General features: G+C 38.3%; 1 protein-coding gene across 4 annotated transcripts in view; it reads left to right on the forward strand.

The window, feature by feature from the left end:
• Positions 1 to 104: 104 nt before the first annotated feature.
• Positions 105 to 18,812, forward strand: part of TAF1A (TATA-box binding protein associated factor, RNA polymerase I subunit A) — a 35,394-nt gene continuing 16,686 nt past the window's right edge. For 2 of the 4 annotated variants that reach the window (XM_059998058.2, XM_059998033.1), the window contains exons 1-5: positions 105 to 193; positions 528 to 1,727; positions 5,642 to 5,811; positions 10,080 to 10,193; positions 15,328 to 15,526. In XM_059998058.2, coding sequence (XP_059854041.1) covers positions 1,607 to 1,727; positions 5,642 to 5,811; positions 10,080 to 10,193; positions 15,328 to 15,526 — 604 coding nt within the window. In that variant the 5' untranslated portion in view covers positions 105 to 193; positions 528 to 1,606. The remainder of the gene's footprint in view (positions 194 to 527; positions 1,728 to 5,641; positions 5,812 to 10,079; positions 10,194 to 15,327; positions 15,527 to 18,812) is intronic. The other 2 variants (XM_059998041.1, XM_059998049.1) reach the window with 2 other exon arrangements.

The following is an 18,812-nucleotide window of genomic DNA, read 5'->3' on the forward strand; positions in this document are numbered from 1 at the left end:
TCACTTCCGGGTCGAGGCGCCTCCAGCGTCCAATCGGGAGTTAGGGGCGGGGCCGCGCCTGCGCGCCGCCGGAACGCCGGGTCAGGTGTTGCACTTTCGCTCTCAAGTCGCTAACTGCGTGAGAGTTTGCCCACGCTCGTCCGGAGTCTGGAGACTGAGTTTGGTGTCGCAGAAGAACTCTGGCTTTAGTCAGGTAAGTCCCGCGGTTGTCTTCCACCTCATTGCCTGCGTTCACAGTGGAACGGGAATGGCTGTAGTAGGATTCACCTGTGTTCTCCTCATATTTTCTCCTGATCCTCTGAAACCTTGAGTTCTGAGGGCGAGCCTGGAGGGGTGGGGCAGCTTTGGTTACCGTGACAACTGCAAGACACCAGTTTAGGCCTTGAGAATTTGGGAAGGGAGAGCTTCTTCTGGAATGACTCCTTAAAATACGTGTGAGTCGGGTTCAAACTCAAGTGTTATTTCAAATTCTGTGCTCGTAACCACAGAATTTGATTGTTGTTTGTTTGTTTTTTTGCGGTACGCAGGCCTCTCACTGTTGTGGCCTCTCCCGTTGCGGAGTACAGGCTCCGGACGCGCAGGCTCAGCGGCCATGACTCACGGGCCTAGCCGCTCCGCGGCATGTGGGATCTTCCCGGACCGGGGCACGAACCCGTGTCCCCTGCATCGGCAGGCGGACTCTCAACCACTCCGCCACTAGGGAAGCCCCAGAATTTGATTTTGAAAGGTTTATTCGGGTTGTGATGTAGAGAAGCCAAATTTGAGGCAGGGTAATTAGTTAGAAAGCTAATGTAGCAATTTAGACACAGTTTGAAGGTGTCCCGAGCCAGGGGAGTGGTGTAGAGTTGCGGAGCAGAGAGAAGATAGGAGAAATACTAGCAGGTAGTACTAGCAGGACCTAATAATCAATTGGATATGTGGAAGGAGGGAGAGGGGTCCTGAGCATCTGGACGGTTAACTCCAAACTCAGCTTGGCACAAGGTTGTTTTTGTAGATTCTTTTCCCGCCATCTGCTTTCCGCCCCCCTCCTCCACGCACACCCCAAACTCTGTACATGCCAAGTGTGTTTGATGTTCTAGTTACCAGAATATTGTCCTCACCTTTTTGTGACACTGAGCCAGGTTACATAGTTTCACTGAGCCCTTCAGTTTTTTTCAGCATGAAAATGGAAGAAAGTAATACCACTTACTTCCGGATTTCTGTAAGGATTAAATTAGATACTTTGTAGCCCTGGTGTATAGAAAGGGCCCAATAAATGTTAACTACTACTGTTATTATTTGTCATATTGTTTTATTATACATTATTTTGATGTTTCTTCCCCTAGATGACTCTTTTTAACTTAAAAGGTTAGTATCTTATCTATCTTTGTATCTTCTTGAAATATAGTAGTAGTTGCAGTTGTCTTTTTTTTTAAATGGGTCATTGATTTTGGCTGCTGCTGACATAATTAAATTCATTTCTTACTTTAAAGGAACTACCAGGTACAATTAGTTTTGTTGATCATTGATATTTATTAGATAAAAGGTGGCTGTCTTTCTGTATAACTGAGAAGCCTGTGGATTAAGATGTACAAAAAGTAACTGATATTCTCAGTCTGGAATAGGTATGAGTGATTTCAGTGAAGAATTGATAAGGCCCACAACAGAGGATGAACAGGGGGAACCGCGTGCGCCCTCTGGTACAGGGATGTGTTTTCCTTGGCTCCAAAAGCATATAGAAACCATAGGTAAGTAAAATCACATATAACCATTTCAGCTCTAATGCAAGGAGATGATAAGATTCAATATGGATACAAAAATGGATAACCAAGCTGGTTCAACTTTCAAAATAAGAATGTATGAGGATTTTTTTTTAGGCTGTTAATAAAAAAGAAATAATAAAAATAGATTCTTTTTTTCTTTTAGAATTCTTTTCCTTTGAATTAATAACAGTCTGTATTACGATAGATACACTTTTTTCCCCCCAATAATACTTAGCATTTATTATATCCCTGGCATTGGTTAAATATTGGGGATACATAGTTGAAGAAAATATGATCTCTACCACTGAGGAGTACATACCAGAAGTTTCTGTTGAATTGCATTGAAATAAGCCCTAACAGAATTGATCTATAATAGATTTCAAGAAAGGAATATTTTCTTCTATTTTCATCTAATGTAGAAATAAACAAGTTTTTCTATGGAATAAATTCCTTATCAGAATATATAAAAGAAGCAGTTGTCTGTATGTTGGCATGTTGGGTCGTGTAGTCCTGGGAATACATTTGAACCAGCACTTTTCTAATTGCCCACAAATATATCTTTCTTAGCCTGGCTTTCTTTCCCCTTGACTGAGATTCCCTGGCTCCTAGAGTTTAGCTCTTATTTCTTTATTTTTTAATCTAAATACCATCTCATTTAATTATCTCAGTAAATTAATCCTCAGTAAATCTATGTGCTAGGCATTTTAGAGATGAGGGAACTGAACTTCAGAAGAAGTTAAAATTCTTATCAGGAGTATCTTATCAGGAGTATATGCCGGTATTAGGAGTCAAATCTAGGCCTATCTGATCTCAAAGCCTACATTGAGATACATATATTGAAAAAAGGGATAATATATGTAAAGTGCCTAGCATAGAGCCTCATGCATAGTGAGTGTTGAAAAATAATAGTTTACTTCCTCTTTCCTCATTTTATTTTTGCTGAATTAATGTACATGGTTTGAGCCAGGTTTGAATGAATGGTACTTCAGAGGGGATGCTACCACACCCCTTGTAGGGAACTAGTAATCTAAAGTTTCTGCTAGTTTTAAGGCATACCTGGGCATGTGTCTGTCACCAGTGTTCTATAGAGAGCTTGAGTCAGTCCACAAACAAGTAGGTTTAAGACCAGAATTTACATGCTTAGACATGTTTTATATATTACAGATAGCCTGTTAAACCCCAAGTACTTCCTGTCTGCAATGAGACTATAGTTGCAGTAATATTGACATTGTAGTGGTAATTAACCATAACAGGAAAACACAATTGCCTAACAGTTATTTATATTTTATTCTCTTAAATTTCTTTTGGCGTTTTGAAGGGTGTGTCCCCTAGAATAAAAACTTTGAAGGTGGGCACCAATCTGGAATAAAGCTGTATGTTGAGCACTTAGAATAGTGCTTGGCTGTGGTAGTGCTCAAAAAATATTCGTTGACAGGCTGACAAGTTTCCAGGTTATTTCAAGGAAATTAGAAATTAGGTTGATGGCACTGGTTCTTTATTGTACCTCATTCCATCAAATTTATTTTCCTTGACAGTTATTCTTAAAGTTTATCAGCAACAAATAAGATTATGTTTTGCTCACAAAGGGTGAAGTGAGAGCTACTCTGAGGTAATTAGGCTCAGCTGGAAGACAGGAGGGGAATTTTCCAAGGATTTATGTATCCTAGTCTAAAGTTGATTTCCAGTTTGAGCTGTGAAAACTTGAGAGGTAGAAGGGAGTCTGGCCTGAGATCAGTTTTCCTTTAGGTGAATAACCGAGGTTTTAGGGAAGAGGTATTTTGTCACTTTCTTGGCCTAGCTGCCTGGTGTTGCTGCTGATACTGGGAGTTTGGGTGTAGATCCTGTTAAATGCAGCTTCTAATTCAGAGAGGTGGGTGGGACATAGTATTCTGCATTTCTAATAAGCTCCCTGGGGATACTAAGACTACATCAGGATCCCCAGGTGATTTGTATGTACATTTAAAAAGTTTGAAAAGCACTGGTCAAGAGAAATAGTCTTTGGGACTTCCCTGGTGGTCCAGCCGTTAAGACTCTGTGCTCCCAATGCAGGGGCCCCTGGTTTGATCCCTGGTCAGGGAATTAGATCCTGCATGCGGCAACTAAAAGATCTGGCACACAGCAACTGAAGATCCCGCATGCTGCAATGAAGATGCCGCATGCCACTACTAAGACCCGGCACAGCCAAATAAATAAATAAATAAATATTTAAGGGAAAAAAAAAAAGATATAGTATTCTACTTTTTTTTCCCCTGAAGAATTAGGTACTATCTTGCACAGTTCTAAGGTGCCATCTAAAACTTGTATCATAAGTTTGAGAGTTGCAAAAGGCATAATTTTCGGCATATATTGGCACTTTTAAATGAAATTATCATGTGACTTAAAAAAATAATTTGGTGGAATCTAAATAATATAGGGATGTGATACCTTTATCATCCATTTAGTATTTATGAAAAAGCTTTTAATAGATGGAAATTTTATATTGTTCCTTTTTCTTTTATACTTTTATTCTTGCCATAAAGTATGTATCTACATTTAATTAATTTTTGCTAATATCCTGTAAGGTTTTAAGTATTAAAATCTCTTCTGATTGAGAAATCATTGTAATTGATTTTTGTACCCACCGAATCAAAATAACATAAGTAGTGTTACAAGTTTTGTTAAATTTTAAGTATTAAAGGTAAATTTTTATTGCTTATTTATCTCAATAAAATGGGTAAGGTTATCACTTTTTTCCAGTTCTTATATCTGTGGATGAATATTACGTATTCCTAGAATGAGGAAAGATTTAGCTTCAATTCTACCGTATTTTGTTTTAATTGGTGGAAATTCTGAGAAAGTTTAGTCACATAAGTAACTAGCTGGCAATGAATGAGTTTAATTATAGCAATGTATCAGGTCTTTGGATTCCTTCTGAATTATTTATGAAAAAATTACATAGTGATCTAAAATAAAAAATTATTAGGTTCTCCTACAGTTTTGATAAGCAAAGAATTAAAAATCACCTGACTTGCAAATGGATGTGTTAGAGTCGTTCACTTTCTCAACACTCAACACCTGTATTTTCACCTTAAGGTAAAATACGATTTTGATCATGAAGCCTCGTGTATAGGCACAGTTTCCTAGGAGATCAACTTTAGGAAAGAGTGTGTGAGAAAGTTGAAGATCTGCAAGTTGATTGCTGTAAAACTATCTTTGTATGGTACTTATTAGTCTCTGTGTACTCCCAGGGGTGAGGGTACCCCAAATGGGAGACGGCTGGCCTGTACGCGTCTTTAGTAGCGTGGGAAGAGAAGAGGTGGCAATATGCCACCTGTTACTCATAACCGGGGTTGTAACTAAGCACAAATACTCTTAACAAGAGGATTGTCAGTACTTTAGAGATATAAATGCCAATGTCTACAGTTATTATAATCTCATTTGCATTTACACCATTGAGTTACTGGGAACTCAGTCCTTAAAAAATAAAAGTGCACCTCTTCGTGTTTTCAGAACATAGGTAGGTAAAAAAGACCATACTTTCCTAGGATGACCCTGATGATTTTTACCCATTCTAAATACTTGGGACTGTGCTTTTGGGGCCCTCTTTAAGAGATTCTTCCCAGATTGTTTAGTGCAAGGATGAAAGGACAGTTGAATCAGATTTGAAGGATCTGGTGATCTCGGTAGCCCAAGAATGTCAAATTAGACATCTTCTAATTAGACATTTTTTTCATTTGCTAAAACTAGTTAAAATGGGTGGAAGAGTTTGTTTCAAATGGAAACAGCTTTGGAATTGGGGATGGGTTGGGTTAAGTAATACCTACTGCTCTACTTGTTAAAACTATGCTTATCAGAAATGTTTCTTGAATTGTTGATTTGTGGTCACTGTGGGTCAAGACTCTCCTCTTTAACCCTGATAGCGACTGGAGGAAAACAGGAGAAGGATTTTGCTCAGACAACAAGTGCTTGTTTAAGTCTTATCCAAGAAGCTCTGCTGAAGCACCAGTGGCAGCGAGCTGCAGAATACATGCACAGTTACTTTCAGATCTTGGAAGATTCAGATAGCAACAAGAGACAGATTGCACCGGAGGTAAGTAAGGTCTGAGTCCGCTGGAAGATAGGACAGAATCCTGGGAGTTTTCTGCCTTTTGAACTTCACCCAGAATAGCTTTTGCTATTGATTGATTTTACTAAAAGCTACTAAAAGTGGTTTTGGGTAGAAAGTTTGTATGAGGACGTTTTTTTGCACACTTCTTTTTCCTATTATCATTTTAAAGGAGACAAATACAGTTTTAAATCTGAATTTTCAGATTCCCCAATACTCATTCATTTAAATAATTCTTTCCCTGTGTCCTTATTTTCCCCTTTCTGTAGGACGTTCCCCATCTTCAAGCAAACATGTTGTTATTTCTCCCATTTAGCATCATCTCTTGACCCCTACTTCTTCCACAGGCTGTGCCCCATTTCTCCATTCTGCCTTTCAGCAAAACTCCTTGAGAGAGTTGTGTGTACCCGTCCATTCCAAACCCTTTCCAGTTAGACTACCCACCAGCCATCACCATTTTTACCAAGTTGCTTTGTCAAGGTCAATAGTGATCTCCATGTTGCTGAATCCAGTGGCAGATTCTCAGTGCTCATCTAACTTGATCTGTCAGCAATATTAAACATAGTAGATCATTCCCTCCTGTGTGACATAGCTTCTTTGTCTGGCTTCCAGGATGCAGTACTCTCAGTTTTTTCTCCTGCCTCACTGGCCATTCCTCAGTCTCCTTTTCTGATTGCTCCTCTTCTCCTTTGCTTTCTGACGTGGGATTACCCACGAACTCTAACCCTTAGTTGTTATCGTTATCTGAACTCACTCTTGATGATCTCATTCAGTTTCATAGCCTTACATTCAGTCTGCGTGCTGGCGATCCCCAATTGTGTATCTGGGGTCCTGACATCTCTCTTCAAGTCCAGATTTCTGTATCCAACTGTCTTCTCAGCGTCACCTCTTGATGTCTAATATCAGCTAGTATGGTATGTCATATCATAGTAACATATCTAAACTAGCTCTTCTGATATTCCCTGTCCAGCCTAATTTTCCTCATCTCAGATGACATTTCTTTTATGTATCTAATTGCGAGGGCCAAACACTGGGGTGTTTTTTCTTTTATACCCCATATCCAAACCATCAGAAAACCTTGTTAGCTCTACTTTGAAAGCACGCTCCCTGCATTCTGAGTACTTCTCACCTCCTCCATTGCTGCGCCTGGCCTCAAGTCCCTCTCACCTCACTTAGATGACTGCTTGCCCTCCCCCACGCCCGCAGTCTATTTTAAGCATAACCAGACTGATCCTTTTATTGAGATATATTAACACACCATACAACTTGCCCATTTAAATTGAACAGTTCAGTTCAGTTGCACAGAGATGTGCAACCATTACGGCAATCTAAATTTAGAACAGTTTTTGTCTTGCCCAGAAGATACCCTGTACCCACTTGTAGTTGCTCCTTTCCAACCCCCAGCCCCTGGCAACCACTTATCTACTTTCTATTCTGGACATTTCATATAAATGGAATCATATAGCATATGGCTTTTTGTGAATGAATTCTTTCACTGAACATAATGTTTTCAAGCCTTTCCATATTGTAGCATATTAGTACGTCATTTCTTTTTACTGCAAAATAATATTCCAGTGTATGGCTTTATCTCATTTTATGTATCAATTCATCAGTTTTTAGACATTTGGGTAGTTTCCACTTTTGGTTACTATGAATAATGCTGCTTTGAACATTTATGTACAAGTTTTTTTTTTATGTACAAGTTTTTGTATGGATGTTTGTTGTAATTTCTCTTGGGTGTATACCTAGGAGTGGCATTGCTGGAGCATAAAATACATGTAACCTCTTAAGGAACCACTAGACTGTTTTCCAGAGTGACTGCACCATTTTACGTTCCCACCAGCCATATACGAGGGTCCCAACATCCCTACATCCTCGCCAACCGTATTATTGTCTGTCTTCTTGATATCTCATTGTAGCTTTGGTTGGCATTTTCCTAATGATTAATGATGCAGCATAGTCCTTTTTTTTTTTTTTGCGGTATGCGGGCTTCTCACTGTTGTGGCCTCTCCTGTCGCGGAGCACAGGCTCCGGATGCACAGGCTCAGCGGCCATGGCTCACGGGCCCAGCCGCTCCGCGGCATGTGGGATCTTCCCAGACCGGAGCATGAACCCATGTCCCCTGCATCGGCAGGCAGACTCTCAACCACTGCGCCACCAGGGAAGCCCAGCATAGTCCTTTTAAAACATAAGTCAAATCATGTCACTCCTCTGCTGAAAACACTGCAGTGTCTTCCCATTTCAGTCAGAGTAAGAGCCAGAGTCCTTCTGATTGCCTGCAAGTTCTCTATGCTCTGCCCACTCCCTTTCCCCCTTTGACCTCATCTCCTATTACTGTCCAACTTGCTTTTCCTTCTCCAACCTCACTGGCCTCCTTGCTCTTCCTTAAACAACCATACTCCTTCCTGATTGCCTTTGCCTTTGCTATTTCTTTTACCTAGGAAGGTCTTTCTTCAGATATCACTATGGTCACCCTCCTTCAAGTCACACCTTCAGTGAGCCCTACCTTGACTATTTAAAATTGTAACTGGGGCTTCCCTGGTGGTGCAGTGGTTAAGAATCCCCCTGCCAATGCTGGGGACACGGGTTCGAGTCTTGGTCCGGGAAGATCCCACATGCCGTGGAGCAAGCCCATGTGCCACAACTACTGAGCCTATGCTCCAGAGCCCGCGAGCCACTACTGAAACTCGCGTGCCTAGAGCCCGTGCTCCGCAACAAGAGCAGCCACCGCAATGAGAAGCCTGCGCACCACAATGAAGAGAGCCACCGCTCACCACAACTAGAGAAAGCCTGTGCGCAGGAACGAAGACCCAATGCAGCCAAAAATAAATAAATAAATTAATTAAATAAAATTGCAACTGCACACCAACCCCCTTCACTTTCCAGCTGGCACTCCTGATCCCTTTATCCTGCTTCATTCTTTTCCCATAATACTTGCCAATTTAATTATTATATTTCTTGGTTATTGTCAGTCTCTCTACAATAGAATGTAAATTCCACAAGGGCAAGGATCTAGAACAGTGCCTGGCATATATTGTTAAATTTATTCTGTAAAAGACAGTTTATCCACAAATAACTTCACATGAATATCTCAAGTAGCTTTTACTATTACAGTAACCATTGCATCAGTTAGATATTTAATAGAGCCAAAAAATATTAAAGAAAAAAATTTAACCATTGATTGAAAGTTTAGTAATGGACTAAAGTTATATAGATTTGTAAAACATTGGGCAAGTTACAGTCTCTTTTGGTCCAGAGTTTGTTTTACAAAATGAAAGAATTAAATCAGTGGTTTCCAGACACTTGTTTGGGCTCTGTTTAAATCACATAGGGCTTTTGTTTAAAATATAGATTCCTGTGCTGCAGTCCAGTTCTACTGAACTGAAGTCTGAATCCCTAGAATATTTATTTTTAAGTGGTGTCCCAGGTAATTCTTACATACAACAAGGTTTAAGAACCACTGTGATAGGATAATCTCCACATTTTCTTTAAGCATCAGAATACTGCAATTTGGTGTTCTGTAAATGAAATCTTGGTCTTTCTGAGTTGGGAAGATGAGTATTACGATTACACAAAACAATCAGTATGTATGTTCAGAGAAAGAATTGATTTAAAATCCACTTAAATTTACTTTGAAGTCACTATTATTGAAGTACTTTAAATTGGGGTAAGAGAATAGACCATGCAAAAGAAGAGCTCCAAGTTCTGTCACCAAAGTTTTGGTGGTCTGGGGTGAAAATATTTTTATTAAAATTTGTCCATAGCTGATGAAAATTCTTAAATTGGAGCTCTAAATATAGTCTAAATATAGTCAATAGTTGTAGATACTTGATAGGATCTCAAGAAACATCTAGTCCATAGCTCTCATTTGGTAGATAATAAAGATGAGGCTGAGAGCAGTGAAGAAGCCAATATTAATAGAACCCAAGTTTTCTGACATTAATATTCTTCCTGCTATACTAGTTAAAAATGTTATTTTCAATATGTATCTTAACTGCTTACCTTCTTTAGACTACTAACTACTATTATAGTTACCTGGTATTTTCACTTAATCAGCAGAAAAGATTTTTAGCCCATAAGATATAATATTAGTTTCACTGGGTAAAGTACAGTAAAATGTTGACGGTAGTGGTGTCTAGAAAAAGGAACTATAGGTGGTTTTTTAACACTGTAATCAGTGTTAAAATCAGCTTTCTTAGATATTGGTTAAGGCAAGGATTTTACAGTTTTGTTAGTAATTTCTGTTTTGACAGATTATTTGGAGGCTTGGAAGTGAAATTCTTTATTATCATCCCAAAAGCAGTGTGGAGACTTTCAATACCTTTGCTGACCGGATGAAAAATATTGGTGTCATGAATTACTTGAAGGTGAGTATATAGGTTTTGTGAATTTACATCTGGGGCATTCATTTCTAAAACTGCTAGTCTCAGTGATGAGGTAGGTAATGTAAAAAGCATGAGAAACGGGGTAAGACACCTGGGTCAATAAGAGAAGCTGAAAGAAAGCAGCATCGTGAGAACCATTTACTTTTCCATTTCCTGTTGCCTACCACGTTGTCTGAGTGAAAGTATCTTCTCTTTGTGTATCTCTGGCTGCCAGAATCAGTCCTTCAGAGGTGGCAGTTGTGCTTCATTATGATGATGGGCCAAATTCTAATATGTTTACTTAAGTCAGTTGAGATCTCTGAGAATTGATGCTTTTGGAAAAGGGAAACAGCTAAACAAATTGGGAATTTGAATACTTGAGAAAAAAATTGTTTCCAGCTTTGTTGAGATATAATTGACATATATCATGTAAGTTTAAGGTGTAAAATGTGATGATTTGATGCATGGATATATTGCCAAATGTTTACCATAATGAGGTTAGTTAATGCCTCCATCCCCTCACATAACTACCATTTTGTTGTTGTTGTTATGGTGAGAATGTTAAAGCTCTATCCTCATAGCAGTTTTCAAGTTAACAGTGCTATAGTCACCATGCTGTACATTAGAGCCTCAAACTTACTCATCTTATGATTGAAAGTTTGTGTCCTTTGACCAACATTTCTCCATTTCTCTACCCCTCAGCCTGTGGCCAGCATTTTACTCTCTTTCTATGGGTCGGATGTTTGTAGATTCCACATAAAAATGAGATCATACAATATTACAATTTTCTGTCTGACTTATTTCACTAAGCATAATGCCCTCAGAGCCCATCCATGTAGTCACAAATGGCAATATTTCATTCTTTTGTGTGGCTGAATAATATTCCATCATGTGTGTGTGCGTGTGTGTGTGTGTGTGTGTGTGTGTAACATTTTCCTTATCCATTCTTCCATCAGTGCTCACTTAGATTGCTTCCATGTCTGGGCTTTTGTGAATAGTGCTGCAGTGAACATGGGAGTGCAGATATCTTGTCGAGATAGTGATTTCACCTTTGGATATATATGCAGAAGTGGATTGCTGACTCATATGGTAGATCTATTTTTAATTTGTTTGAGGAACCTCCATACCATTCTGCATAGTGGCTGGACCACTTTACATCCTGAAGAGAATGTACACCAGCAGTATACAAAGGTTCCTGTTTATCCACATCCTCACCAACACTTGTTATCTCTTGTCTTTTTGATGCTAGCCATTCTGACAGGTGTGAGGTGATGTCTCATTGTAGTTTTGATTTGTATTTCCCTGACAGTGATGTTGAGCACCTTTTCATGTGCTTGTTGGCCATTTGTGTATCTTCTTTGGAAAAATGTCTATTCAAGTCCTCTGCCCATTTTTAATTGTAATGTGTTTTTTGTTGTGTTTGCTATTGAGTTGTATGAATTCTTTATATATTTTGGGTATTAACCCCTTATCAGATACTTGATTTGCAAATATTCTCTCCTATTCAGTAGGCTGCATTTTCATTTTGTTGATGGTTTCCTTTGCTGTGCAGAAGCTTTTTAGTTTGATGTAGTCCCACTTGTTTATTCTTGCTTTTATTGCTTGTACTTTTGGTGTCACACCCTAAAAAATCATTGCCAAGACCAATATCAAGGAATTTTTTTCTCTATTTTCTTCTAAGAGTTTTATAGTTTCAGATCTTACCTTTAAGTCCTTAATCCATTTTGAGTTAATTTTTGTGAGTGGTGTAAGTTAGGGGTCCAGTTTCATTCTTTTGCATGTAAATATCTAGTTTTCCCAACAACATTCATTGAAGAGACTGTCCTTTGCCCTTTGAGTATTCTTGGCTTCCTTGTCAAATATTAGGTGACGATACATGGATGGGTTTATTTCTGGACTCCCAGTTCTGTTCCACTTGTCTGATGTGTCTGTTTTTATGCCAGTACCATCCTGTTTTGATTACTGTAGCTTGGTAATATAGATTGAAATCAGGAAATGTGATACCTGTAGCTTTGTTCTTTCTCAAGGTTGTTTTGGCTATTCAGGGTCTTTTGTAGTTCCATACAAATTGTAGGATTATTTTTTTCTATTTTTGTAAAAAATGCCATTGGTATTTTGATAGGGATTGCATTGAATCTACAGATTGCTTTAGGTAGTAAGGACATTTTCACAATATTGACTCTTCTGATCCATGTGTGAAAATGTTTCAATGTTTCTAATGTTTAGGTGGAACTTTCTCCTTTAATAAAAGCCTTATCCAAAAGAATTGACACACTCCAAAATGTTATGACATCTCCCTCTCTCTGGTATATATGAGACTAAAAGCACTTTCTCAATAAAATTTTTAAATGCTTTGCTTTTTAATTTTTTTCAGTGTCTCCAAACAAAGTTTTATTGGAACATTGCCACACCCATTCATCTCCATATTGTCAGTAGCTGCTTTTAGTAGGACAATGGCAGAGTTGTGATAGAGACCATATGGCCTGCAAAGCCTAAAATATTTACCCTCTGTTTTTTTTGTTTTTACTTTTCCTATTTTCCAAATATTTTTATATTGCTGTAAAATATGTATAACATAAAATGTGGTATTCTAGCCATTTTTAAGTGTGTAATTCAGTGGCATTAATTACATTCACATTGTTGTGTAACCCTCAGTAGTATTTCCAAAACTTTTGCATCACCCCAAATAGAAACTCTGTACCCATTAAGCAATAACTCCTCATTCCCTCCTCCTCCCAGGCCCTGGTAACCTCCGATCTGTTTTCTGTGTCTATGCATTTGCCTATTCTAGGTATTTCATATAAGTGGAATTGTATAATATATGTCCTTTTATGTTCTGCTGTTTCGCTTAGCATAATGTTTTCAAGATTTATCCATGTGTTGGCATGTATCAGACTTTATCCCTTTCTGTGGCTTAATACAATATAATATTCTATTGTATGTATCTGTGAAATTTTGTTTATCCTTTCATCTCTTGTTTGGTTGTTTCCACCTTTTGGCTATTGTGAATAACACTGCAGTGAACATTGGCGTGCAAGTATCTGTTTGAGTTCCTGCTTTCAATTCCTTTGGATATATACCTAGGACTAGAACTGCTGGATCGTATTTTTTGTCATATATACAAATACATATATTTTATATATATATATATATATATATATATATATAAAAAGTATGTATGAACATATAATTCTATGTTTAACTTTTTTAGGACTCACCAAAGTGTTTCCCATAGTGGCTGTAGCATTTTATATTCCCACTGCTCTCTAATTTTGAAAAATGATATTACCTAGTTTAGGATTCTTTTCAGATTTTATTAATTTAGGAAAAGTTTTTTGCTCCTTTTATGTGCCATGTTCTCCCTTATGATCTTATTTTCTGGTAGACCACATACATTACAAGTAGAAACTAAATGGAGGCAGCATATGGTTCTACTTCAGGAAGAATTTTGTAAGTGAACAATTGGAAAAAGGGAATAGTCTGCCTTGGTGTTGTGTGCTCCCATTTTCTTCTTTCAGGGAGAAACTGGATAGCCATTTGATTGGGGAGGGAAGGTAGAGTTTTAAGTAAATTATTGGCTAGATCCTTTTAAGCTCATGGAATCTATTCAGTTGAAGTAAAGAAACCTGAGAGGAACCTTATTTCATACTCTGGAGTCTGAGGGTGGTAGTTAGGATAGGCAATAAAACATGTTTTGCTGTTAACAATTTTAAAAACACCTGCTGCTGTTTTCCAGACAATGTGCTAGCCGTGGTTCTTGCAGTAGGGGGAGACAGGCATGTAAATGGAATAAATGGTTATGGGTGCCATAGTAGAAGTGTACTGTACAGGGAGAAGACAAAGTGGAAAATGGTCGGCTCTCTGGAATTTTGGAAAGGGCTGGGATTGAATGAATTGGGGAGTCGGAAAAGAAAGAAGTGAGGCTTGAGATGAGTCTGATAAAGCTAGTGGGTATTCACAGTGCATACTGCGGGAAAGAGTAGTCTAGCATGGCAGGAGATAATAAAGAGTTTAATAGCTCTGTGTCTAATGCTTTAGTTACTCTAAAAATCATGTGGGTAGAAGCCAGGGGAAGCTGAACTCTGTGTGCCATTTCTAAGGAGCTTAGATTTTTATTCTATAGGCAATGGGAACTGTTGAAGGATTTTACACAAATGACTAATGAGATTTCCTTGGCGGTCACGTGGAAGATGGATTAGCGGGGGCAGGATTAGAGACACCAGTTGAGAAATTATTACAGTAGTTTAAGATGAAGGTTTGAACTCTGACTCTGTTCAGATGATTAACTGTACTTCCCATTATTCTCCTCCTTAATGTCCTCCCTATTTGTATTACTCGTTCTTTGTGTAATTATTCTTTTTTTTTAATTGAAGTATAGTTGCTATATAATACTGTGTAAGTTACAGGTGTACAGTATAGTGATTTACAATTTTTAAAGCTTATACTCCATTTACAGTTATTGTAAAATATTGGCTATATTCCCTGTGTTGTACAATGTATCCTTGTAGCTTATTTTACACATATTAGTTTGTACCTCTTATTAAGATTACCACACCTATATTGCCCCTCCCTTCTGTGTGGAATTATTCTTATTGCTTCTCCTGTATCAGGCATACACTTTCCATTTGAACCAGTGCCATTCTTCAACACCCCTTATTAAGATGTTTTCTCTGAGTTTATAGAACATGTATAAAATAATTTATTGTCTGCTATGGGGTAAACTAGGTATTAGGTGGTATACAAATATATCATCTCACTTAATCCCCTTAATGCCCTTCAAAAAGGTTAATAATAATTGTTCCATATAAAAGAGGAGACTCACAAAGGGTGAGAGTAACTTACTCAGGTTTATGTAGCTTTAAAGTAGCATTTGAGCCTGGACTCTGTCTTCAACGTCCCTGTTCTTTTCACACTGCCTTCTGTTTGTAAGTTTATATAATTTAGTTCTCATTTACATAATGATAATTTTTCATTTGTCTTTCTGTTAGATTGAAATTTTTGATAATGAGGACAATATTGCTCCAACATTTGTGTCCTACCAAGGTCTTAGCCTGAATGTATCATATATTTACTGAGCTTTTTGACTAAGGGTTATCTAATGACCTATATGACGGTGGGCTTTTTCTTATTATTGCAGATCTCCTTACAACATGCATTATACCTTCTGCATCATGGTATGCTTGAGGATGCGAACAGAAATCTCAGCCAGGCAGAGACATGGCGATACGGTGAAAAGTCGTCTTCTCAGGAAGTGTTAATCAACCTTATTCAGGCCTATAAAGGGCTTTTGCAGTATTATATTTGGTCTAAAAAGAAGATGGAATTGTCTCAGCTTGGTGAGTGAATATGAGTAATAAGTAGTAAGACTGACTCAGAGGGACAGAAGGGGTCTGGAGGAGTAATCTAATTCCCCTACTTCCAAGCTTGGCTTTATCCAGATAGTACAGAGAACAGACATTTCTGTGGATGTAAAATTCTTGATCATCCTTTATAAAATTTCTGATATTTAAAAAAACTTTTCAGACATCAATTAGGTGATATATAGATTGAGTTCATGACCATTTTAGATTCACTGCTTTCTTCAACATGATTTCTACGATAGGTTACAAATTTTCTTCAGCAGGCATTATTGCATATAAGAAGCATTATTTCCTCTGTGTTTACAGTGGAGTTTAGTTTGTTTCATAATGTTGTTTCTTAAGAAAATACGTTTAAAGAGTAGGGCAAGATAATGTTGTTTCACTTCTGTATAAAGGTCAGAACAGACAGTTTTCTTGATTTACTGACCACCCCAAAAATTGACTATGTGTTCTTCTCAAACTGACTTTCCGTGGTGATGTCATCCTCTCCTGTCCCTAAATTTCTGTTCTTTGGAGCTGTGTGATCATTCTCTGTACTTTTTTTCCCTTGTATAGTTTTTCTCCATAACTCCTCTAGGAATGACCCCTTCCTTTCTATTTTCACATCCTCCACCCAAGTCTCAGTTCTGACATTTATCACGTCATTTGTGTTAAGCAGTGTTTCCTTACTGTCCTTATGTGATAGTATTTCCTTGGTCTCTGGGCATGTGGGCTCACTAATCTCAAAATTCCCTTCCTGTTTCCCATCTTTTTTTTTTTTATTTTTTTGCGGTACGCGGGCCTCTCACTGTTGTGGCCTCTCCCGTTGCGGAGCACAGGCTCCGGATGTGCAGGCTCAGCGGCCATGGCTCACGGGACCAGCCGCTCCGCGGCATGTGGGACCTTCCCGAACCGGGGCATGAACCCATGTCCCCTGCATTGGCAGGTGGACTCTCAACCACTGCACCACCAGGGAAGCCCCTGTTTCCCATCTTTGATCTCCCCCAAGACACTTCTGAAATGCTGTCTTCATCATGATAATATTGTGAGGCCTTTGTGCATTCTCCTCCTCTAGAATGCCATCTGCCCTTCAAGACTCATTAGACCCCGCCTTCTTTTACCTTAAGTCTAACATATCAGCTGCATGTTCAGCCTATATCATTTGACTCTTCACCTCTTGCTTTTTAGTCATTCTAAGATTTTTCATGTGTGTTTTTTGTTGTATCTCCCTGTCTAGACTCATCAGTCTTTTGAGGTCATATATCTGTCCTCTGTTTCTTTTGCTAACCTTGCCATAATGCCTGCCGTAAAGGCTTGCTGATACTGATTTAGGTAAGTTTTAAAGTCAGTATTTACTTTTCTTCTTACACTTTAAGTAGAACTCAAGCAAATATATGATGATTAAAGCAGTTGGAATGTGGCATTTACACCATCACTCCCATGGATAGATAATTCAGTACCTTCTGCAGCTGACACTCTTCTGTAGCAACAAGAGATAAAGATGGGATAATATGTGGCGCTCTTTAGATGGTCTTTAACCTCATGTGTCTGTTTAATGAGAAAAAAAAGTTAGGACTAGTTCTGTATAACCAACTCATAAGAATGGAACATGTGAATGTATGCTCAGAGCTGGTTTGGGATTTTTCCTTGCTGCTGTGGCCTGTGCTCATTGGCTTTGATGCACTTGGTGGCTGGGAATCCCCTTCCATGGTAAATCCATACCTAACTTGTACTTACTCAGGGATCTTAACCACTTTTTTGAATATCATTTCATACCTACTTTCCTGTTACCACTTCATTTCCAGGCTCATATTGATATTTATTCAATTGACCCACTGGGAAGAGAATACCAATCCCTGTTTGGGGGTGGGGGCTACTTTTTTGGCCAAAAAGTGGCACTGGTACCAAAAAGTGTTTTGTGCTTCTATCAGCTGTTGCTTTCGAAAGACTGATTCTCTTTTTAAACCTTTAAGATGGTGAAATATATCCTGAAACAGTGTGTAAAACAAATGTCTGGTAGCATGGATAATTATAAAGCAAACATCCATGTAACTACACCCAGATTAAGGATCACAACATTGCTGACCCCCTAAAAGTTCCCCATGTGTGCCTAATCACACCTCCTCCCAGTGTCTCGAGAAGACTGTCCTGACTTTAAGGGTAATTACTCTCTTGTTTTCTTTAAATACTTTTACCACTCAAGTATGTATCTGTAATTTAGTTTTGCCTATATCTCAGTGTCATATTTCGATTCACACTGTATATATTCTTTTGGGGCCTTGCATATTTTGTTCAGCATTTAACATGTGTTCATATAGTTGAATTAGCTCTAGTTTGTTCGTTTTTATTGTTGTAAAACCATACATTGTATGATATTCATGCAGTTTATTTATTCCTTCTATATATTGATGGCCATTTAGGTTGTTAATAGTTTGGGGCTATTATAATTAATGCTGCTTTGAAATTCTTGGGCATGTGTAGTGATACACATATGTGTGTATTTCTAGGAGTAGAATTGTTGTCACAGAGTATGTGTGCCTTCAGCTTTACTGTATAATAGGCTGAACTCTTTCCAAAGTGGTTACCAATTTATATTCCACTAGTAGTCTGATTTGGGCTTTCTTTTGTCTGTCTTCTCCTCATTATTTGTTATTGTCAGAGTTTTCATGTCACCCAATTTATTGGGTGTGGTAATCATGTTTTTTTAAGAACAACAGCTTTATTAAGAATTGAGATCTGATTCTTAATATGATTCACCCACTTAAAGTATAAATTCAGTGGTTTGTGGAATATTCATAGTTGTGCATCCATTACCACAATCAATTTTAGAACACTTTTATCATCCCAGAAAGAAACGCTGTAGCCATTAGCAGTAACTCTCGACTCTTCCCAGTTCCTCCTGTCCTAGGCAACCACTAAACTACTTTCTGTCTCTAGAGATCTATCTATTCTGGACAGTTCATACAATGGAGTCCTAAAATATGTAGGACTGACTTCTTTGTTACTGACTTCTTTCACTTAGCCTTATGTTTTTAAAGGTTCACCCACATTGTAGCATGTAATGGCACTTCATTCCTTTTTATTTATTTTATTTATTAATATTCCATTGTATAGATATACCACATTTATGTATCCATTATCGGGTGATGGACATTTGGGTTGTTCTCCGCTTTTTGGCTATTTTGAATAACGTTGCTGTGAACTTTTGAGGGACCTCTGGACTGTTTTCTTTCCAAAGCAGCTGTGCCATTTTCCGTTCCTACCAACAGTGTATGAGGAGGGT

Source organism: Delphinus delphis, chromosome 1, assembly GCF_949987515.2.
Source record: "Delphinus delphis chromosome 1, mDelDel1.2, whole genome shotgun sequence".
In the NCBI taxonomy this organism is placed as follows: Eukaryota; Metazoa; Chordata; class Mammalia; order Artiodactyla; family Delphinidae; genus Delphinus; species Delphinus delphis.